We start from the raw sequence: 24,684 nt of genomic DNA, 5'->3' as shown, positions 1-24,684 counted from the left end.
TAATATATTTGAACAGAAGAGGAAACATGTGCCTTCTTTCGCACACAGTTAAACAAGTTAACACGGCATACACAAGATGTAAATAGGCAACGCAAAAATATGTACGACGGCACGACACAAGAAGAAGGACACACGGATCTTTTTTTCTCTCTCTCTCGTCTTGTCTGCATCTTTTGCCGTTGGTTTTCTTTATTCACTTATATACTAACAGGCCCAACTTTAGACTCTCTTCCAAAGAACGCCGCGCGGCGGCTGGAGACACGTCGGGAGGGATCAAAAGGTGCCAATGAACGCCCCAGGCTGTATGCAATTATATATATGTAAAACCTCAAGCAGCACGATTCCCTGAGAGTTCAGGTGCATGGGGGTGGCTGATACGCATACCTCATGGGTCCTTGATGTCGCCACCAGCTACACAAGAAAAAAAGAAAAGGAAGAAGAACAACAATAACAACCTTGCAACATTCTTTTACCCCTGTGCACTCGCACTTTCAACACATCGTGCTGCTTTGGAAAGCACAATGACTAAAAAGGACGACGAATGATTACACGTGCACATGCCTGGAAGTTAGGCCGATATCCTTGTTCTGCTTTTTTGGTACGGTTTTTGAGATTGTGGGACATATCTGTGGTTACGCCCCGCTGTTGCACCACTAAGTACTGTACCACAGTTAGACGTTGACTTCGAGATTGCATCAACTGTACCAAATGCCTCGAGTTGTATGTCACGACGTGCGCTCATATTCGTCTCTGGTAGCGCAAATTACATCATACTTGTTCACCGTTTGGTGCTCCCCGTAGCAAGCTTGTGATGTAAGGGCGATTTAGTTTCGCAAGCTAGGCTACTAAACAGAATCAATCGACCGAGAGCAGCGGTGGAATAGAACGGCACAAGCTCTGCGCTCGAGTGTATTGTTTCAAATCATAATTTTACTGTGTTTTCTAACACTAATCTGCGAGGTACTTCGGTGACAGAGAGAGCCGGGAAAACCATACACGGTGCCACTCTCCAGGACAAATCTGGGCTACTTCGGCGGGCAGCCCAGATGTGGAAGGCGGTGATGATGCCGATAATGATTAGAACAAGCAAAAAGTTTAGTCGACCCGCGACTTCCTGCATTTCTGTACCCCACTTCCACATCGCTCAATACACCATCGTTCCCTGGGCAATAGGTGTCTCCCCAACAACAACAACCAACAAGAAAAATGTACGACTAAATTACGCTTTCTTTTGCATTCCGTTACCTTTCAAGGTTTGAGTCAGTTTGAGTCGACGTGGTTTGAATCAGTTATTAGAACTATTTCCTTGTTTTCTCTTTTCACCTTCCCTTCATTTTGTTTATTAAATTTCATGTGGAGACCTACCGCAACGTAACGCCCGGTTCACACATGTTCACAGTAGTTGTCTTAATCTCACCGTGAAACTAGCTAAGAACAAGGACGCACGGATAATCTGCATCGAGGCTTTCAATTCTGTGAGCTTGTTTAGCGATGCCACTCCTTTTCTTCTTCTTTCTTTTTTTTTCGCATTGCACGGAAACTCTTTTCTTATTGTAGATGTTGTATTAATTATTCAGCCTTGATTGTCACACGATACAACAAGCCACAACTTTTCGGCTAGCCTCTAGCCGCTAAGAAGCTAGCCTTACACTTTTCTGTCATGTCGCTATCGCAGAGTGTGTGCGCTGTAGTGCTTCATCTGTGTCTCATATGATGGAGAAGCCTTCCAACACACTGTACATTGCAGAGGTCAAAGCCCAACCGCACTGAACTTGCATGAGCGTCGGAGATACGAAGCAGATGGCCTTGGAAGCGCCCCGCGGCGTCTGTCTGAGGACACGATGCACAAGCTATTTGACGTCAACCCTGTTCAACGCCTATAGGCTCAATAAAGGAAACAACCGAAAGTGTCAACGTACGCGTGTAATGGATTCTCTCATCCTACACGGATTCACCAAAGGATGTATCGTCCCCTTTACCTTGTATCGTAAGAACAATAATGACTATGTCTCTGCCACACCGAACAGTCAAGGACACGCTGCACGCACTACTTCGATTAAACGACTCGAGCACCTGGTAGCATTGGCGTAGCCAGGTGTGGGGGGGTGGGTACTTGCGGTTCAAACCCTGACCCCCGAAATGGTACCTTTGGTAGTGCCCTTGAAAGAGGGAATCGATGGGAAATCCTCCTCTCCCATGTAAAGAGCCCATAGAACCCCTCCCGAAATATTTTTCTGGCTACGTCGCTGCCTGGTAGCATTCGACTGGCGGCACCTCTGACCTGAAATTGGAGTGTGTGGGTTTACAACAACAACTTTATTTTTGACCTTGGAGAGTGGGGAGGTTCATCGCCACAGGCGATACTCTACCCCATTGCTGGTTGGAATGGGGGGAATAAAATAACGAGCCCCTTCACAATAACGATCGAAGTCCGATGGTGTCCAGATTGGTTTCGTATCAATCGTGGTTCGATGGTGCGTTTGAATCGCGCTGCTGGTGCCCTTTTATCTAATGTCTTCTTTAATCGAAGTATGCAACTGGGCATTGTGAGGCTTAAGTGCTGTCTTTGTCCTTCTATGTTTCATTGCGTCATCTACTATTACGTTGCTTGAGAAAGATGCCGCCCGCCACGAGTGCATTCGTCTGTGTGAATGTGAGAGTGGCTTATAACAATGTAAGAGAGAACGCGTTTCGTATTGCCAACTGTAGGATGGGACAAGCGTAAGCTGTAAGAGAGAATGTGTTGAGGATGATTGCCTGTGTGTGTGAGGTTCTGTTTGTCCTTATGTTTTGTTGTCTCGTCTACTACTACGATAAACTACTTCGCCGACAATCAACGCACCTTCTATTGAGGAATGCGTTTCTAAGAATATTGGTGTCACGAGCACAACGGTGTGCAAAAAATGTGGAGTGACGGAGCACAGCCAGCGATGCTGAGCTGAGCCATGCACAGCAGCCCAACGGCCTAGGCCTACCTCGGCGACTTCGAGAGAATAAATGGTGAACGTCTTGAGAACCGTGAAGGCGCTGGGAGGCTGGCTTTCCGCAAGACTGTGCTGCGTTCGCTGCAATTTCTTCTCAAGGTCATAATGGTGCTAATTGATCGCTCCACAATAGCTGGGCCAACGCTAAAAGGGGCATGCATCACCATATTGTTTTCTATATCATCGTCATTATCAGACACGACAGCTCAGTTGTATGCGTCTGCCCTTCCATATATTGCATGTTGCGATTCATTCGATGCTATTCATTCTACACAGCCCCATAAAGAGGACGTACAGCTATATAGAGAGTACCTCGTTTTCGAAATTTCGCACAACTTTTCGGTAAACACCGTTGACGTCCACTATTCGTTACTATAAGCTTTCCTTCTTATCTGTATGAAAGAAAGAGGGACAAAAGCTATTTCTAAATTACCATAATAGTCTCAATAATCCCCAAGTACAACAATTTCAAGGACAGAGTAGGAAGGATGGCTCGACCTAAATAAAAGCGGAAGCAACTGTTTTCCACAACACTGGAAACCTTGGGGGACGAAGGACTGGCGCAGACAGGCTCCCCAGTGGTCTTTTCAGGGTGACGTCCGCGTGACATACGCCATCATTTTACGCCAGTGAGGTGCTCCATACTCAGCGTTCGGCGTTTTTTGAAACCGCACGTATTTCTGTATTCACAGGCACCCCAGTTGTTCTATGTACTACTTAGCTCCTTTCCACTTCATTCGCTTTTCTTCCAGGGTCTGTGGATAACCAACTGCCGGCCATATACGCAGCTGTTCAGTTTTTGAAATCATGTGGCCTTCTCGACACCTTCTGACGGCTCTGTGTGCCCCGGCTACTCTCGTATACAAGGGCAGCGTACATTTTCCGATGTGCACTGGGGGCCTTTGCTATGCGTAGTCTACGAACTTCTGAACTATATATGGTGCCATTAACGGGACTCATTCATTAGCCAGTCTCTGCTTTTTATGTCTCTTTTATTATTTTTTTATGTCTCTTGGATGTCTCGGGTTCCATTCGTTTTACCTTTTCTACTTTCCATTCTATTTACGTGTACTGGAGTAGCCTGTCCCGACAGGCTACTCTAGTACACTTTCCAGGTCGCTGTCCAGGCACCCTTGTCGGAACTCACATCGCCATTTTCCTTTTTCGGTCAATCATTCTCATGTCACTCATCTATGTCTCATATGAAAGGGGTAGGGTACAGTTCCCCAAGCTTTGAAACACCCCATATCATCGTCATCGTATGTTTGTTATTGTTGCTGTTGTTGAAAAATGGCCTCACCATTCCAAGTCTATTCAAAACTATTTAATATCGCGGTGTCATAATATACTTCGGAATATTTTCAAGTCGTAGCCGTCCAGTATGTACCATATGCCACCACTTCCACACCCTAGTCGTTTATGTTTTTTGTCGCCAGTCCAACTCTAACCAAGTTTATCACAGCTGTCTCGCGATGTAAAGCCACAAATATCACTATCACTGTAATCAATGCATCTTGTCATGGAACAGTTTTGTTGCTAACTGCCAGGTGCTACAATAAGCTCTAGTTGTAGAACGGACGGCTAGAAATTTCTGAGTTCTGATCTTGCCTATCTGAAAGTCACGTACAAATCTCCTTGCGGGCGTTATGTAATACTATCTGGAGAGGGTGAACGGTAATGACGCGAGACTGTCGTGCTGTGCTCGTGCTTGTATTGAAATGTGTGCTATAGCAACCTGTGAAGCTCTGTACCGTGCACACAGAGAGCAGAATTTATTTACACGATTCGCAGTTAGGGGTAGGTATATCGCTGAATTTGTACAACGCGAACAGAAACCTCCAATTAATATGTAGCTCGAAATTCAAAACGCGAATTCACAAGCACCTTAGGAATTTGCCATGCAGAGATGTAAGCATAGCTGACTCGACCAGACGGGTGGGTACCACCTTTGGTTTCCAGCCCTAATAAATTTTGCATGTGCAAATGAGCCGTAACGCTGCCCACGCAGTTCTAGCTTCGTTCATCAAAACTAAACCGGCCTTGAGCGCCGCTTTCTTCGTTTTTGCCAACATGATGCAGCAGGTGAATTTCTTTCCTACGATGAATACGTGCAGGGAAGAAGGGGAGTATTCTTCACAAAGTAATGCTAAAGAAACAAAGAACAGGCCTATTCAGCCCGCCAGATTTCTAAGCTTTTTTTTTCCCTTATTAAAACAGACGCCCACGCAATCATATCAAATGAGTTTTAGCTAGATCCACGTTTATGGCAACCCTCCGAACTGTTTCATAGCTATATCGCTTTCAAGAGCAAAAGGAAACAAGTTTTCCAAGGGTCAGTAAAGGAATACAAGCACGAGGATGTTTGAAAAATTATCCGTAGCTTAGCAATAATAATATGCTCGTCCACGCTTAGTAACACTGGCAATAGTAAAAATGCTTCTGAGATTAAGTAGCTCAATTAGAACAGGGTTATTTGTAGGGATGAGCCAACCGAATCTGCGAACCCTCGAATCCTAGTGAGGGATTCGAAACTTTGGAACCCGAATCCCAGTGCCCAAAACGGCGAATCGAATCTTTCGAATCCACCAACCACGTTTGTTTGTTTCTTTTCAAAATTGGCGCGTCCGGAGTCCACCGAAAGCCTGATTGGCCGCTGGGAGTTTTCTTTTTTGTTTGTTTACATTGCTCTGGACTGAAAGAGTTCAAGCAGGAACTCTCATTAGAAGTCTAAAGTAACATGGTTTTGCTTTTGATTGTTTCTTAGTTTCACAGAAAGAATTCAGGCTCGAGAGTTTATGTATTTCCTGTAGTTGATGAACAACATGTTAAATAAATTACATTTAGGAAGAAGTATACGGGTATCTTGCTCCTGAAAGTGAACTATTATTTAATTTGTTTCACATTAAATAAACATATCAAATTCTGCTTCAAAACACTTTACAATAGAAGTGTTATTTTCCCTGGCGTTTTAAACTCTTTTACTTCTTCTTTTTTCTTTTTTTTTAAGAAACGATTTGAAAGATTCGAGATTCGTAAGATTCGTGGATTCGCCGAACCTTCCTCGGATTCGGATTCAGATTCGGAAATTTCTGGATTCGTCCCATCTCTCGTTATTTGTGTGTTTTATGCCAACTCTGTATTTGCAATCGTTTTCGTCGGATCCATTATCATCATCATCATCGTTCCAAGAATTTTTCGCCAATGTAGCTGGTGCAACTGATGTGGAGTCGCTGGTCTCATACCAGTGAAGCCGAACTAACCGTTGTATGTTTCCTTCAAATCAATTCAGATCATATCAAAGGGTATGTTCCGACGCGTGTTTCTTCACATGTATTTACGGCTATTGGCGCTAACGCGTAAATGATACATGAGAGAAGGCATTTATCGTTGCGAGAGTTGCTCGGAGACCTTGGGAAAGATACGCATCAGTGGATCCCTTATTATGCTGCATCGCATCAAGTGCGGCCGTTCGTAATATGTATCCACTTCTTCATAAACTTGTTGATTATATTCTCCTGAAAATACGTTCTGATATGTGGGAGCAGATAGTGAATCTCTCTATTATAGTACTACGATGTGGTACGCGGGGACGTCTTACGATTCATCACACTTCCACCATCATGAGGTTGAGGCGTGTCTGGGTCCGTGACACCGCCGGCATTTTTAACATTTGTTGTTTTGGAAGATATCCTAGGATACAGAGGTTGCAGTTATTTTTACTCGTTGACGTCATTTGAGCAATTGACCTTGACGTTAGGCCAATTAACTTCACTTTTCTCTCTGTCAGGAGGACCACCTGCTGTCATGGGGATGTAGTATGAGGTGTACACTTTCAATATGTAAATTATTCTCCTGGATCACTCACAGAACATCAGGTCGGTTCTCACGCCCCGGCAAATGCGTTTAGTAATCAACTTTGATAGAATTCGGATATGATTACCTGTGGCATTCATCCGCGGACTTTGTTAATTTTCCAAGCGCAGCGTTGCTCTCCACGTATTATTTTTCCCATTTCGCTATTATTTAGCAGCTTCACAAAACACGCGTGCAAAGTTCAGGAAGTGTGTGCTTAATAATTTCGTTCGTACTGGACGCGTAAGATAAGCCCTGGAAGGCTACTTCGCCATACGATGGAGGTACATTATACAAGCTCGCCAAAACAGCCTCAGACACTGCAGTAGGTGGCGGTGTTTGGCATTTACATCTACATTTCTGTATAGGGAGCGTAGTTCAAGGCAACTGGACTTTACCTAACACGATGATGTCACGAAAAATTCAAATATGCGTTTTTGCAGCTCAGAAGAGAGGGTACAGGAGTAAACGGTTCTTAGGACAGACACAAAGGAAAAGCGCTGTTGTCTGCGAGAGCATTGTGTTAACGAACCATGACCTAGCACTGGAATAACTGGTAAATTGATAAGTACTCTGTAGAAATAACTGATAAATTGATAAGTACTCTGTAGAAAAGAAAAAATATCCGTCACTAAACACAGGCAGATGAGTCTCACTTACCCTGTTCGCGCGAACTCTCCCACCATCCTCATCATCCTGTGAGAGAGCTTACGTTCTTCGTCATTAGCAGTCATGTGACTCATTGATCCAAGCATGTAAAGCATGTCTTCACCACCAGTCGGTCCCAGCAGCTCAGAGCCAAACGAAGACTTCTGGGTGAGCATGAAGTAGTACACTTTCGCCCCTCTGTCGGCCAAGTCTTCGGCAAAATTATTCTCTGGGCACAATGTCATTCCGTCTCCAATGGCGCGACCTCCAGCTTTAATCATGTCGCTAGGGTCACTTCTCGAAACGTTGCCCAAGTAGTACTTTATAATCGGCAGGGCATTCTTCTTATACATCATCCCGTAGAACAGTCCTACAGCGTAACTGATGTCGCCCATCTTCATTTCTTCAACTGGTTCCGCGTCAAAATACCCATTGTAGTAGAGATCGTCCGAACCATCTTCTTCGGTGATTCCCATCAGGACCTCCAGACCACGGATATCTTCTATTTCCTTCATCAACTCTTTTGGAGACCGTGGCAAAAAGTCCTCTCCGAAGACCGGCAGCAGTGACAGATCACCTCGTCTGTACTCATATTGTGACTTAGCAGCAACGTCCATGGCGTCTTTCTCACGCAAGCACTCCATGAGTTTGTCTGCGCTACACCCAAGCTTTCGAGCTACAGCAATCCCTCTGTTGTATGCAATGTCTTGTTTATTCAGCGGCATCGTTGTATATGGACTACCGCTCAACAGCACTGCTCTCTTGAACAAGTTCCTGCTTTTTGGTGACACTATGTGGTAACCGACACTTTGAGCACCAGCGTCATGACCTACTATTGTTACACTTTTGGGATCTCCGTTGAAGGACTCGATGTTGTCCTTCACCCACTTCAAGGCCATGTTCTGATCGTACAGTCCAACATTTCCCGGCACGTCTTCACTGCGTCCATAAAGAAAACCCAAGGCGTTCAAGCGATAGTTCATAGACACTGCAACTACGTTAGCCGTGGCAGCTAAGTTGGACAGGTCTCCGGAAGATTTCTCGATACCCCCATACGTGAACGCACCTCCGTGTATGAATACGACGACGGGTTTCTTGTCGCATGTCTCGTCAAAGTAACATTCTTCAGGTGACCAGACGTTCAGATACAAGCAGTCTTCGTTGATGCTCACGTCGTAGTTGTTCCAGCGCGTATCCGCGTAGAAGTAGTGTTGCGGACACGAAGGTGGTGTTGCAGTGGCGTTAAACACGTGGGAACCCCACGAATACTGGGGCTCCGGCTTCTTGAAGCGATTGGCTCCCGTAGGTGGCATTGCATAAGGGATGCCGACGTACTGGTTGATGATTTTCCCCTGCACAAGAGTTCTTCTACCTCTGAGACAGCCCATTTGGGGGCAGACCACGGGTGCCGCTGGGAAAATGTCATTTTCAGACGCAGACGTGACGTATGCTAGTAGCACCAGGCTAGCACACACGTTGACGTACATTCCAACAGAGCTGAAAGAAATGACGAGAAACTTGAATGTTCCAGAAGACGCAGGCGTTCGCCTATGTTTGACATTACAGTGCTGCGCGAAGATATAAGCGCTCCCCTTTCCCCACTAGCTGTCCCTCACTTGACTACATCTGACTAGCTGAATAAGTTTCCCTAATATCAAGGCCGAAGCCCCTTATTCCGGATGCTCCCTTCATTTGTTCCTCTTCAACGCGTTATCGGGTTCCACGTACCGTGGATTGCTTCTACTTTCTTCTAGAAACCACGTGCCCAGAAAAGGAGGCACTATTTTGTGAACGTTACGCGCTATTGCACTTACGAGAGGTGTTCATCTCTTCTATGGAATTCACTTGGCAAGGTTCCCGTGCATTGTTGTTGGAATGTAAATACGCATGCAGTGGCCAGGTGAAGACGGTTACAATAATGAATATGCATGTGAGAACATTATGTATATCCTATGACGCAAACAACGCAACGTAAGCATTATTTTCACATACAAACAGGACGCTAATGAGACACAACTAGTCATGTCTAGGGATATTATCTGCTCTCATAGCACCTAAACTCAATTGATAAGCACCTCCTTATGCCCCTAATTAAGTACGCGCTCGAGATAGCCGTCAACGGCGAACATCGATAAAGTTACCGGCTGCAGGTTTCCCCTAACCTTCACTTAGGGCTATTCCGTCCTTGGTGCTGTCTTGGTAGAAATTTAGGTTACTTTCTGAATAGTAACCTCCTGCATTATCTTCTAACTTTCGCACGAAACATTAGTTTACATGTAATCCTGAAAGTCGTGCTCTTCAGAATATTTTATTAACATAGTTACCTAATTACACAAGTAACTGGGCAGAATACACTTTGCTGTTCACTAACACTTTAACAACGTAAATGTTCTACGTGCAAACTATCGTTACAAGTATGTCAAACTGCTAAAAATATGTACAATATACCATTCGTATGTACACATACCAAGCAAAATTCGACTGAAAATTGGTTGTGATTATTTACAATATTTACGTAGTCTGAATCCATTGTTAGAAAGTCGTGCTTGCACCGATTATTACTCATGGTTCGAAAACCATTTCACGCGCGACGGCAAAGTTCCTTTATTAACTTCCTTGTTGGCACGCAGTACTTCATGGGTTCGTATGACTGACAACCTTCAGTAGGTGCTGTTGGGCCACTTTTGGGATTAGCTTATTTATGAACTTAAACAACACTGTCAACATACTGTCAACAGTAAAACAAAACTGTAAAAAACTGTAAAACACACTGTCAATAACACAACACAAAAAGCCACAACGCTCCTTAGTAGTATAGCCAATAACCACGAAAACGAAACCCGTAACGGCACTATAGTTTTTTGCCTGATGAACTCCCAGTCAGGTGTACAAAATTCATTAACAACGATATATTCATGTCACAGCTGTCTCCAGGTTATGCCTTACAGTGCCTGTACAACCATAATCCACGGACTTTGGAGCCGTGTGGTGAAAACGCATCTTATGTGGTTAATTTCGCTGCATTACTAATTTCTGAATTCGCATGGCGGGACGCTTGGGAAATATTTCGCGGGACCCTAATTTCGCGGTGCATGTTCTGTGCAGTTATGGGATGATGCTGATCTCAGTCAGAATGCTGGTAGTCCGAGGCTTTTGCCGCAGCACCTCCGGTGAACTTGACCTTGACGTTCAAGCATATATTTCCGAGAGCTGAAAATAACGAAACTATGTTGGAACAAGCATGGAACCAACGTTTAGTTATTGGAAGTGTGGAAGTGGAAAATGTCCCCTAAAATAGTTCCGCAACAAACTGCACTCAATGGGTCAGTTGGGCTTCGCGTAAACCAGTGGTTGCAAACGGCAATTACTGTTTACCTTTCTATCGTCGCTACCAATAACTAGCGGCACGAAAATTCCTGCTTTTACGGTGTTTCGCCTCTCCCTTTCCTAGAGCGCCTGAAGACGTGAGCAGCATATCCATAGAGGACACCAATGGACACACCTGAACATTGGAAGGATCACCACTCGCTATAGTTGCACTGTCTTCCTGTCCGCAGTATTATCCCTAATTGCTGTCGAAGTTGAACCCAATCACCGGTTCACAAAGCGCATCACAGAAGCGTGGATGGAAGATGATGAGCAGCTCGTCGGAGAAGCACCTCAAGATTTTCTCCAGAGCACAGCCTCCGGAAAGAGAAAAGCATCCTAGCGTTGTCCTTCGGAAGTGGAGGAGTGCACAATGCGCTAGCGAGCTCTTGGGCGACACTTTTTGAGGCTCCTTTCGACGCCCAGGCCTTGAACGCGGGAAGAGAGAGGCGATGCTTCGTTCGTTGGCGCTGCTCCCGCGCATGATTCTTCCACCGAATGCCGCTAGCAGGGAAAGGGATACCTCTGCCCGCAATTATGAAACCGGGTCCCATAATCACTACGGGCAAGTTCGTTAAAGACAGACAATACACATTTCCGACCCGTTTCTTGACAGTAGCACGAGGGTGAAAGACATATCCTCTCGTCTTTGGACAGGTTTCGCGTGGACAGAAAGTAGCCCCGCGATCACTCATTTTGCCAGCTACGCATGATAGGGTCATGGGAGCGAAAAGTTGAAGATGGATGGCGAGAAGCTTGCGCAATCTATGACAATAGGCTGGCTAACTCATGAAATCGTGTGTGCGGTTGCGGTGAAAGCATTAAGGGATTCGTTGTCCGTTAACGATACAGTTTCTCAGGGCAATGGCAGAGAAAGTGGAGCGACTCTGGACCGCACGTTTTGTCGTGTCATCTGAGGTTAAGCATTGTACGGCTGATAGAGCTCTTCAGTTATGGCCTGGGTAAGCTCCAGGACAGAAAGTCTAGCTTTTTAAGCAATGCAGCAATCTGGGCTTGTTGGTACATGAACATCGTGTTACAATCGCAGCTAACAGGGACAATTTGGTTCAATTTGGTTCGACTTGGTTCGATAAAATTGTTGGAAGTTAGCGCTGTGTTGTCTGTCTCCCCCTTGTCCCTGTTAGCTGCGCTTGTAACACGGCGCTTATTAAGCAATTTACGCTGTGCTGTTAGCTTTTCGTTTTGGGAAATACCGTCGCAATGCATGCCACCCATGGGAATGAGGAAAGTATCAGATATAATGTTAGTTTGTGTGCCTGCCCAGCTATTATTTCGCCGGTTTCTACTTTTGTCCGAGTCTGCTTTGTTTCCAATCTTGTTGACTCTCTTTACCACACTTCCTCTCTACCTGATGCAATTCTAACTGAATGTTTTTGCACTTTTATCAGAAGGTTCCATCAGATATCTTCGTTAACAATCTACTCATCATGCAGTGGAGAAAGATGTACCTGCGCACTAATAAGCGGATAACAAATTACCAATTACTTTACTAACTCGCAGATGCGCAATTAGTTCTGAGGACTCTCGGACGGCAATACCATTTGGACAACTCCCCGTACTGTACTGTGGTTTGCAGCGCGATCTGGTAAATGCGGCATTCGCACTTCCTGCAGATGCAAATGAGACGGCAGACGTCGGATCGTGAATGTACAATTTGTTATCTCCGATCTCTATGTAACCAGCTCCCCTGGCTGGGGTCACTAAAGGAGGCATAACACGCAAATTTTTCTGACGCGATTGTCGTATCAGGTTACTATGCCGACGCGTCAGTCCGTATGCATGCGAAAGCAGCCTACTTTCCGAATCAGACCAGATGAAGAAAGAATCGTCAGGAAGAGATATCGGGGCGCTTTCTATTGCGTCGAGAAATTTGTACAGCTGGGCTCCGATTAACCCCGAACCTATTTATCTGGATCAGCCCAGATTTTGTTTTGGCTGAGACAGGGCGGTTATAGCGGTAGGTGTTGCTGTATGGCGCAAGGCATAACTGCGCGCTTTTCTCCGTAATAAACGGTCGGTTCTGCTGACACGGCGTGGTGTACGCAACACAATCAATTAGCTTGTCTATTGTGTAATTTCAGCTCTCACAGCTGGTACAATATCTTATCAGCATCATTATCTGCATCGGAACCTTGGCATAAATGGGTGGGGATTGCAACAGCTTGTAACCTTTTAATGTGACCCAAACACATGCCCGAAAAGAACCACGGCAAATCCCTGCGTCGTCGTTGTCCCCAACAGGTATTCACGGGCAAGCACTCACATATAGCTGATCTTCCGCCCAACGTTCCTAGATTAGTTTTTCCTGGCCAAGAGAGATGCCAAAATCGCCTTCATTTCCTCAGAGGCACTTATATTAATATGGACCTAATGCACTCATAGTTATTCAAATAACTCTATCACAGCTAATCATCGTGCTGTACTATTAGTATTTATGCGGTTTGTCTTTAAAAAGAATGGTGCGGTGCAATCTGAAATAAATCGCGGGTGAGCGAACGTCGCAGCTCACGTAGCTTCCACAAATGTGTTCTGTCCGAACATTTTCCGCGTTTCCGCCTTTCCTTTTATTGTTGTCCGACATTGGCAAGACACTTCGCACTTCACAGCGTATAACAGAGAGGTCGGTTTGTTCATCACGAGCACATTACAAAGACTACAACACCGTCCACCCGACCTGAACAGGCTGTTAGGAGCATGGCCGGCTGGGCTAAGGCGGCGAAAGCCCCGGGAGTTGCTAAAATTCCCCGTGGACATAGCGGCTCCTTACACATATTAATAGTTTTGCATTCCTTTCGCTCTTTCACACACACAGACATGTCCATACAAGCAAGGACACATTCATCCTGCTAAGTGGTTTGGAGCAGCCGGACCCTTGATTGTTGTTAAGTACATATGGTCGATTGGGAATGAACTTCAATTCGCGTTTTGAGATGATTCCCAAAATCGGTGGGGATGCTGATTGCGATGTGGTTGTACACCACTTTACTCCGTTAAGCGCTCGGTCCCGAAGACTGAGAGGCTTATGCACTCGCCGGTCTACACTCGGCGGTTACTGACGGACAAATCAACACTCTAGCCAACCCACGATTCCCTCGACAATACTTAGTTCGACCCAGGGCGATCAGCACTCGTTCGAGCACGATGGTGTAATCGTCAAAGGAGTGACTCAGGGTACAACGATAACAATCCAACACAACGTTTTACTCAATCTTACAAAATTAAAAAGAAACAACCGATGAATGCTCCACACAGATACTAATTATAACTCAATACTACAAGGTGCAATGCTCATTAAGAAAAAAATTATCTACGTGGAAATGGCCTTAACACAGTTTCAACACGGTGACAGAGAATTTCAAAGTCTTAGCTGTTTTGCACAGAAGGTCCGAATGTCCGTTGTCAGAATGGTGCGGTGATGAGCCGGGTCACGCGGCGGGGGTCCTTTTCGGTCTGTGGTCTCTGCGGTTTCTTGCACGACGCACCCAAACAAAGGAACTCGCCGACGTCTCCCCTCGAGGGCTGACGCTGACGCTGCCGCACACGCTTGTTTCCAAACCACGACTGACGTTTCTTGGTCTCGCTCCTGGTCTGGTTCACTGTTCGTTTTGCTTGTTATGTTCTTTTTCTCAAGTCCCGGGAAGGAGGAATTCCAGACTTCCAGACGCACACACACTCGGTGGTGTCACTTGACACCTGCGACCACACGGCCAGGGGTTCGCTGCCCTTCCTAATGTTCGGTCCCCAGACATAAACACTAACTGCTTTTCGCAGGAAAAAGGCCATTTCGACGTCTAGACAAAGTACATGATGTAAAAAAAACAAATGCAGCTCTCGGCTACCGTACTTTTGGCTACATAGTCCATGTTCGAAAAAGTTCCCGAAATACGCCGGAATCACGGATTTGTGACAATTGTATAACCAATATCTCCATAGTTTCATTCTCTACACCTCACCCTCACCTCATCAAAAGTCCGTAAAGGACCACAAGCACCGTGCAAGTCAAAAGGTTGTAAGGAAGAGTACTTCATGTAAACTTTTTCAAACGATTGATTTCCCGCGGCTTGGCGTTTGTCCTATACTGAACACAACGTTACCCTTTAGCGCCCAAGGCTGTACGGAATCTTCTAGAAGCTTAAAACAAAGACCATCATCATGAGTCGCAGCACACTTGTCAAGGCAGGTTGTTGACAAATATGTTCTGAACGCTCATTTGCTTGTCTACGTGCACCGCGTGTGCGTAATTACTCGCACCTGCGAGGACGTGTCCTTAATTTATCGTGCCGATGTCTACACACAACAAAATGGTACACCATGAACAGTACACGCCTTTTTCCAACTGTGTAACATGCTCTTCGATATAGTATACCGTCAGAATATGGGAAAACACTGTAGTAACGGCATTTTTCTCAGGCAATCACGTGTATTGCCTTCCTTTTTTTTACTTTCGCGTTAGCGCCGCGAAGCAACTGTGGCTACGAGCGGCGTACAGATGAGGACAGATGGAGAAAGGACAGCAGGAAGGAGTGGGGGACAGGGGGGTTAGTATGCGTCCTGTGCCGACTTCAGGGGGAACTGTGCCGACATTCGTCTGTATTGCCTTCCTTGGCGTCTCCGATTTAGTCCTTGGAACTTCCACGAGAACTACTATAGTGGCATTGAATGTGGAGCTTCATGATTATCGTGACCTCTTCGCGATACTTGTGGCAGTATCTTAGTCGCTAAGTCGATAACCTTCCTTGCGCACGCAGTGCAACGTAAGTTCTCACCAGTCACACATCGCGCCGCCTGTGAAAATGACGATGCTAACATAGCAGCGGCCGCGTCCTATACCCAGTACACGCCGTAACCAGCACCGTACGTAAAGGTAATTGGAGTAGATTTACACGTAAGGTGTGTCAGCCTGCTTGTGTGGCGGCCTGCTTGTGTGGCGGCCTGCTGCACGTGCCGCAGGGTAGGACTGCGGATAATTTCGGTCACCTAAAATCTACGATGAGTGCTATAACTCTTCTGAGAACTAGTCACGTCGTATATCTACTACTTTGTATTCGCTCTCTTGTGCATATCTTCGGTCCCAATAAAATGATACCACGTCTAATCTGCACCAGATGATTCCCATCTCCTTACTATATGTCTGGCAGACCTTTCCTTTTAATAAATGTATATCCCCCCCCCCTCTCTCCTCCTTACTATATCCAGCATCCTCTGAATGCTCCTGCGTGGGGTGTTCACTGCGCGTGTACTTTTTATTTCTCCCTCTTCTTCGTCGGGTGCTTCAATGATATCATTAGTCACCGTTTGAGCTACAAAAAGATGGGATTGTGGGTGTTAAAAGAGCAGACATCGGCGCTAAAGAAAAGGAACATCGCGTCTCGCAGTGAACCCATTCAAAAAGAATACAAGCAAGCCCACGCTTGTTTTAGTGTTGCTAGGGAATTGATGCAGCTTCAACAAACGTCCTTTCAAATGGCTGTGAAGGACGCACATTTCAACCAGTTGTACGCAAAAATTATGAAGCAACCACCGTCTCGTCCTACTGACAAGGCTTGATGAACCAGTAGATTCGGTCTTTGTCCATCAATTCGCTATTACCGCAACCCAAAACCCAAACATCACAAACGAAGAACGTATTTTGCGTTCTGTTGAAGCTGTAGTTGCATCAGTAGCATCCTTGAATGAGGTCCCCAATGGCATCTCCCAGTGAGATTTTTTTTTTTTTTTACCGTAACTCTAGCACAGGGACAGCTAGGAGCAGGAAATTTTAATACGGGAATAAATAATGTATCTTTTGATACTGTTCACGAGTTTCGAACCCTGGGGATGGCTATACATATTCTGTAGGTGTTACATAAAGCACTGTCGCGTCGACAATCACCGAATGATATCACTGGCAGTGAAGTGCACTGAATATGGTGTCATCTCCAATCAATGTACCAATGTTAGTGGTCCGTCAAGGAAGGGTCCGGGAAGGACAGTTTATCATATTCGGAGCTTCCCACTGGACTGTTGTGTATGTAGTACTGATGAGAACGCGAACGAATGCACGCTGAAATGTGGCGAGCCGAGCCCAATAACGTATTCTTCGTTAACGACAATCTATAGCTTAGTTTGTATCCAGGTCAGCTCGAGACTATGGCAGTCGGCTTCACGCCTAGTGTTTCACCTGAAACGTTGAAAATTTGGACGTGTGTTATAAAGAAGCGGAACTGTTCGATGAGACGTGATCAGTAAGTGTGCCTCATATGTCGCTCCTGTTTACGTTCCATAACGCCGTCCTAGGATTTATTTCTATATGCCAAGGTAACACGATGTCAGCGATACAACTATATAGCCCAGTTGTTTCACGAACGTAGCTTGTTTCTACCCGTGGCTTCCTGGGCAGACTTCACAGGGAACTGTGCTTGACGTAGAATGCCATCATCATAGCCACTAGCCCACGGGAACTCCGCGGAAATGAGTGCGAGCGCACGCTATCTCCCTTTGGCGACTGACAGGCGAGGCTTGAATGCCGCTTTAAACGAGAAGTCCGTGCGTCACGACCTGACATGGTCTAAAGCGTTAGACTCGGGGCAGACGTTTCCACTGTCATTACAGATTTACAAATGCCAACCTTGAAAGGAAGAATGTAACTACAGTAATCCGGAAAACCCCTTGTCGAAAGTTCACGGCTTGTTTGAGGACGGTGAAGGGTTACAGCGGAGGGCTGGCGCTTTTCCAGAGCGGAGCCCAATGTGATGATTACACGGGTACACACATCAGGAAGCAGCACATCGGTATTAGCCGCATAAATTGTGCGCCTGTCGGACGCGGTCGGCATCCTTATACCTTCCCATTCACCACAATAACACACCTCGAACGCCTGTAGAGATGTGGTATGGAATGGACGGCGCTGCTGAATACAAATGTCCCTATAAGGTATCACGAGTACCATCAGCTTTCGAGGAAAGAACGGAAACAGTATGAAAATACTACATAGCACGATTGAATTGAATTGAATTACCCATAAACTGAAAAGAGTTGGACTTCGCAAACCAGTTTTAAGGTATATTGCGAATACTTCTTAAAAACCTCTGCCACTACTCGGAGGTATATACTCGGCCTTTTTTTATAGTTCGTTTCTTTTCCAAGGTGAGCCCTCCACTCTATATTTACACACTCGACGTCATAGTTACACAAACATAGAAACAGTGGACGAGTGCCAGTCTTTCTTCTCGCAAAGATCATCATCGCGAGATATTTCAAAATGTTAATCCAAACGAAGAAAACGGAAGGAAGGACGCGAAATAATAGTAATAACTCGGGGTTTTACGTCGAGAACAAAGTACAAGAAACAGGGAAGTAAAGGGCCGTGAAGAGACTGAAAGAGGAAGAAAGTGGACAGACGGTTACAGTCAAAAGAACATAATTAAATCTTATCATATAATTCGAGGCTAACATAGCTTATTGTTCACAATTATACAGTGCCTAACGACCAAGCGCTCTGGCTATGGTGCATGACCGCGGAGTGTAGAGCAGTTATAATTTCTGCATTAAGATGTACTAGTTCATTATTATTTAAAGTGAAGGTTAATGAGAAGGTCATCTAAATAGGTAGCACCAAAACCTCGTAGGAGGTGCTGGTACTGCTCACTGGAACTGATAACAATTTTTCATACTGGCCTGCAATATATGTGTATCCAGATGCTGTTGACGCCTACTTAGTTAGCATGGAACGTTCAGTGGCCAAAGCCGAACTGTTGCCGCCTAACGTTATATTTAATTGCGTAGATTTATTTGAGCATGTTACGTAGGGCATCCCAGAGCTCGTAATGCCCTGTTTTTAAAGACACACATACATAAAGAGACGATGATGAGATGATGTGTCATAGAGTCAGTGGAATGTTTTCTTTCTTTCTTTTTTCACCCTTTTACTCTCCTGGTTCGGTTCAGTAGAAAACAACAACAACTTTATTGTGAGATGATGAATGGGGACTTTCACCGCCAGGGGCGATACTCTACTCCATCAGTGGAAGAAACTAGTTTACCACGTCCTTACGCCAGTATTCTGTGTATTGCAGGACATAGCACAGACTATTTCAGAACGAGATGCCCATTGCTGCTGCATTAAAGCTAGACAGCTCACATGAGCATCCGTGTTCAGGTGCTTGTGGTGACGGTATTCGTATACTTGCGGTTGGCACATTCATACTTTTGTGTACACATGGGTGTTTGCCGGGAAGATGACCTCAGGTGTCTCTCTTTAATTCCTCTAATATCACCTGGATATTAAAGCATTCAACATCGTTGACTGGGGCCAAGGCGTGCTTTCAAGAGCGTATAATCATGCCTGTAACAACTGTGATTGATGCCCCGTTCAATGGCTATTTACCATGCCGCTTGTATCATTTTTCTTACCAGTGTAGAACAAAGGACGCCATTGTTTCCCTTACCGGTGCACAACTAAAAATTCTTTTGTCCATTCAGCACCCGGTCGACGGCAAGGTAAACTGCGACCCTCATAAACGTTAATTGATGTAGCCAGCGCGATATTGTTAACAACGCAATGTCAAGGTGTCAGTGGTTGGGGGCATTTGGCATCTGACTGTGAACATAACGGGTCTTCCGGCAATTTGCGTGCAGATATAACACTACGGGATCCGGTCGTTGTGTTTATAATTGGCCTGAGGCCGCTCGTCTCTTATTCGGCAGACTTCAAGGCTGTCCTTGATTAACACACCGTGAAGTGTAACACGGAAACGCGTTACGGAAAATCATTAAATGCAGGAATAATATGCAGAATACGAAAAATCGCGCTTCGGACGCTGCAGTTGATGTCATTACAGTCTACACTGGAGATGCCTTTCATCCCATTTCCGCGTTATTTCATTGCGACTCCCCCCCGACACCAACACCAGACGTTGCATATAGCAAATGCAGCTTGGCGTAACTGATAAAGTGGCGTGACCGCACGCATTTCTTATTCGGTTCGTCGACAGTTTCGTGAGGTCATTTCTAAAATTTTAGACAACGTGGTTAATGGAACACCTGTGTGCGCGTTCGAGGCCTTCGACTAACCCTATTTATTGCCGCAGAAGAAACATTATCAAGGTTGGTAAACGCCAAGGTCCATGGCTCCAAACCGTATTCGCTCAGCGGAACCTTTGGTTTATTCCGTCTGAGTTCTTGGTGCATCAGTGTGAAAGCGTCCTCAAGAATACAATGACCGTGATGACCGTCAATGCTTCCGGGAAAATTCAGTGCACCGTGACCTAATGTGGTTGTCTATCTATCAGAAGCCGCCTTCTGACATTTATTAATGGGTTTTGCACGCCATCACCATTTTCGTTAATACGACGTCCTTGTATTCGCTATTACAATCCTTCGTTTTGCTGTGAATTTGGGAGAATCGCAATCCTGAAAGCACAATACTAACCACCTGTTGCTCATTTTGTGACCCGGGCAATATTTGGGTGGAATGGCTGGGAGATGGCTGGGAGATTGCCTGCTTCCTGAGGTTAGAAGTTGTGACAGAGGGCAAAGAAACATTCACATCGTGATGTGTGTGAGGGGAAAAAAACGATTCCCCATACGTACTGGAACATGAACAGAGCGACGATATCCAAATGCACTCGAAGGATTCATCCTCACAAAAAACGTGTTTCAAGAGTAAGAATTTCTCCAGCACGATGCACCAGGTACGCGGCATTAAGGAGCCGCCTAGCTCTTGCAAACAGACACTCAGCGAGCTTCTCGTTTCCGTTTTTCAAACTACCATGCTCTTGCTTTATGTCTTTACCCCGTCATTCAAGTCCATTCCAAGGTAGTGGAAGCTTATTTCAGTATCGATATTATCAACATTTTCTTCTAAGCTCTTGAGAGACTATACATTTCATTCTAGCCTACAGCAGATGTGGTCCAATGTTTGCAACCGTGTTTTTACGCGGTCTCTATTGAGGAAGAGACGTCCTCCCTTGAGTGGCATCGCCGTAGGGAGCCACAATAACTTGGCGACCTTTTTATGTGAATGGTAGCGTTCTGAAGGCGTCCCTGTGAGCCGTTATCCGACGGGGTAAGCTATAACCGTTAGATACAGATCATGACCGGAATGTAAGCGTTAACGATCGAAATGAAGAAGAAGAGTGGGCAAAATTCAGATGTGTCAACTACATACGACACTGTAAATGAGCAAGATCGTGCCTTACTGAAGTACAGTAAAGCCGTGAGCCTGTGAACACTCTTTGACTGTTCATTACCTGTTTTTTTATTTTCTTATTTCATTTTTTATTTATTTTTTTTATTTTAAGAGCAAGCCGACCTTTGTCTGGCTGACCTGTCCTGTTTCATTTAATAAACTTTCATATTCCCTCCCGTGGGCGCTGGCCATTTAATTAGATGTTGAGAATTAATTACTATAGAATAATAAGTACGTATAGATAATTAATATCTATATATAGTCCTGTCGAAGACGCCACCGCCGTCGAAGCGCTGACTCCCCATCTTTATGTAAATGTAATAATAACTTCCAGTTAGTTTACTTCTTAGTTTTGAAATGTAACAAAGTCTAGTTTCGTACCAATTCCTCAAGGCTTGTGAGTCCTTTCTTCACCTTTTGCATAGATACCATTAATATAGAATAATAAGTTTACGTTGTGTTTGTATGCGCACTCTCTCAATTTGCTTCGCCGTGCCCTTTTCTTTCTGGCTTTAATGATGCAAGGTTAGTCGAGCTGCTTTTATGCGTTTCTCATTTTGCGGTCTGCAAGCGTTGAAGCATTTGTTAGGCAATAGACACGTACGTATAAGCCGAATATCAAACGAGTGGAAAGGTCAGAAAACAATCTTTTGCTATCTCTGCAATCACTGTTTGTGTGTTTTGCGTTCTCTCACTCTCTCATTTTCTTCTTTTCAGACAGCATAACTCGTTCCTGTCAATAACGCGTGTGTGAGTGCCAACTATTATTGCGCCGTTTAGGAGTCCTCAATTTGTTTCCTTGGACTTATGTAAACAAGACAAGGCCTGACCACCATGTGACAAGGACGCGCATTGTGCGCTTGTTTGCTTAAAAATAGAATATATTATGGCCAAATATTATTTAGTGGCCTTCTCTGCAAACACGTTTGAAGGGCTTGACAGCAGTCTACCCGGAAAGTGTTACAACGCGTCGTAAGCACTGAGTGAAGGCCAGCACTGCAGGATAGCCACTTGTGAGGAGTGCGGGACATATATATCAGTGGTTCAGTATGTACCACCATAAGCAAGCTTTGACTGCAATAACCGTGTAACATTCACCGCATATATTTTTGTGATGTTTTCAGGCGGGCTGAGCCCAACTGAAAGTATCACAAAAAATATAACATAGAGCACACTGACAGAAAACTAGCATGTGTGGTTGATTTTTATTTTATGTTATTTTTTTTCTTTTTTGACGTTTCACATAGGCCCTACTTCCGTCGACTACGATGTACCCATAGAGCACGTGAGATGATACAGTGCTTTAAAGTCAATGTGCATGACGTGAATTTACAAACAATGTAACGGAGACACACACTATAAACTATTTAACCAACTGGATAAGCTGACTGAACAAAAGTGTCGACATCGCGGCAAATGCTCTGCCGTACAGCCAACGCATTTCTGTTCACGATAGGCGCTCAACCTCCGTCGTTGTGTTCAACATGTGGTGTGCGGGAACATATTATTCTCGAATGTGCGCGGTTTCACACTGCCCGTTTGCTACTTCAGATATCTCTGGACCGTCTTGATAGCCGACCCTTTGAGTTTGACGTCGTGAAAGTGCTGTGCGAATGGCCTGCGATTCATCGTCAAAGTGCACAGCGCTCACTCATCACGTTCGTTTAGAGCATAGAAGAGCTCTCGTCCTTTTGATCTTTTCTTCCCTCGTTTTTTCTCTACTAGATCTGGAGTAGCTTTTCCCGCGGTGAGCGGGCTCACATCTCCTACCATCATCATCGTCAACAACATCTGAACGAAAAGAGTTCGCTCCCAGCTTCGTTTAAAGTACACTTGAGAGCTCTACAACCCAAGCGCGCATGCGGTTAGTCACAACGGTGTTTTCGTTTTTCTGTTTCTTTTTCGCACTTTCCTGGGCTTGCTTTGGAGCCTTTTGTAAACTATCAAGTTGGATAGTCGGAAGCTGTGGAGCAATGGTGTTAGGTAATCAAGAGTATGCGCCTTAGGATGCATGGGAACAATTCCGGAAAAGACTAGAGGAGGTGAAGCATTACCTTTGGTGGTGCCCTTCATTATGATGAACTTCGAGAATTACCAGCTCTCTCTATTCGTGCAGAGGAATACACGTACGGATGGCGTAGCAGTGGGGAAATGTTCGTACGCGTCGACGGCGACGCACCGCGTATCCCAGACTTTAAAGTCTGCTAAACGCCTGTGCAATGTGTCTAAAGGACGGGTAGTGATAAGCATACCCGACTTTCTGTTTCTCATGCGATGGTCACTCACAAGACATACTGTGATTTCTCGAGACGGTAGCCAGAACGAGCAACGCAAAGTTATCACGAAGAATGAAGTATAAGGTGGACGTGGGTCCCTAAGTTGCTTGCGGACAAACAACACGGACAACAAGAAATGGATAAACAGAGTGAACTGAGAGCAGAAGAAATGCCGTAAAGAACGAGGTGTCTGTTGGTAAGGGACATAAATGCAGACTTGTACGTATTTGGAGTATTGTGTTTAAAATACTGTATTTTAACTACAATTTGTGGTATTTTGGTACTCTACTCAATACTTTTTGTTTAGTGTATTTGTACTCTATTTAAAATACATTTTATGGTATTTTCTACTCAATACTCTAATTACATATTTTGGATCTCCCTCTCAAACTTTCTGTGTCTTGTCTTTCCATTACCTTGCTTGTTCAGTGGAAATTTCCTGAGTCCCTCGGACTTGACCCGGACATTGGCCCTTCTTGGAAGTCTCCATTTAGAGATCTTGCCCCGTGTGTACTAATCCTTGGCGAGTGAGGGTTCTAATATGTGTGCCCTGACGTGGTGACGCCGAATTCTGACCTCGCCGAGCAGGCACCTGCTAGAAGTTTGCTTTGTTCTGGGTCACATATACTTAGTGGAGTTATGTGGTATCTCGTTTTCATCTTTTTGGGACTTATGTTTAGATGACTCCTATCACACAGCGGCGGCTTGCGTAGTGCGCGGGGTTTAGATGATTCATGTCACATAGCGGCGACTAGCCGCATTGACCAGTGACCGGTGACTTTTTGCGTTCAAGGATAAACAGTATCTTAATTGTATTTCAAATACTTTTTGAAGTACTGTATTTTGTACTTCTTAATTACTTTAATTTTCATGTATTTATACTCTATCTTAATTACATTCTAACGTTAGTATTTATTATCTTATCTTAAATACATTTTTGAGTATCTTGTACATGTCTGCATAAATGACAGTAGAAACTGATGATGATGATGATGATGGTGATAAAGAAAATAAAAAAATGCGGACGTAAGTCGCAATAATTTCGAGCTGGATACTCCAGCACAACTACACACATTTTTTTTACAAAAAAGGCGCACACACACAAGAAAGAAAAGGAGGAAGACAGAAGTAACAGCTAGGGAAAGGAATTAGCTACTAGCAGGATAGAAGTCACAGTTCAGCCCAGCTATGAGCAGTAACCAAGTTATAAGTAACAACAACTTTATTTTGAGATGATGAATGTGGAGTTTAATCGCCAGGGGCTAAGTTAGAAGTAACTTGTAAGTGTATCTCGTTATCTTTTGCGGTAACTAGCTACTTTTACATAAAGGTAACTTGTAACTGTAACTAGTTACCACTTTTGGTTAAA

At 44.8% G+C, this 24,684-nt stretch overlaps 2 protein-coding genes across 7 annotated transcripts in view; one reads left to right on the top strand and one right to left on the bottom strand.

Moving 5' to 3' along the window:
* LOC135385710 (acetylcholinesterase-like) overlaps nucleotides 1-24,684 on the bottom strand; it is a 93,913-nt gene that overhangs the window by 13,384 nt on the left and 55,845 nt on the right. For 5 of the 6 annotated variants that reach the window (XM_064615180.1, XM_064615179.1, XM_064615184.1 and 2 more), the window contains one exon: nucleotides 7,497-8,981. In XM_064615180.1, the coding sequence (XP_064471250.1) occupies nucleotides 7,497-8,981 (1,485 nt within the window). Of the gene's footprint in view, nucleotides 1-7,496; nucleotides 8,982-10,986; nucleotides 11,240-24,684 lie in introns of those variants that run through there. The other variant, XM_064615182.1, reaches the window with a different exon arrangement.
* Nucleotides 1-24,684, top strand: part of LOC135385712 (acetylcholinesterase-like) — an 80,379-nt gene that overhangs the window by 6,928 nt on the left and 48,767 nt on the right. The gene's annotated exons all lie outside the window — the stretch shown is intronic.

Source organism: Ornithodoros turicata, chromosome 2 (genome assembly GCF_037126465.1).
Source record: "Ornithodoros turicata isolate Travis chromosome 2, ASM3712646v1, whole genome shotgun sequence".
In the NCBI taxonomy this organism is placed as follows: Eukaryota; Metazoa; Arthropoda; class Arachnida; order Ixodida; family Argasidae; genus Ornithodoros; species Ornithodoros turicata.
The sequence above is the reverse complement of the archived record's forward strand: the minus strand, read 5'-3'. Positions and strand labels throughout refer to the sequence as shown.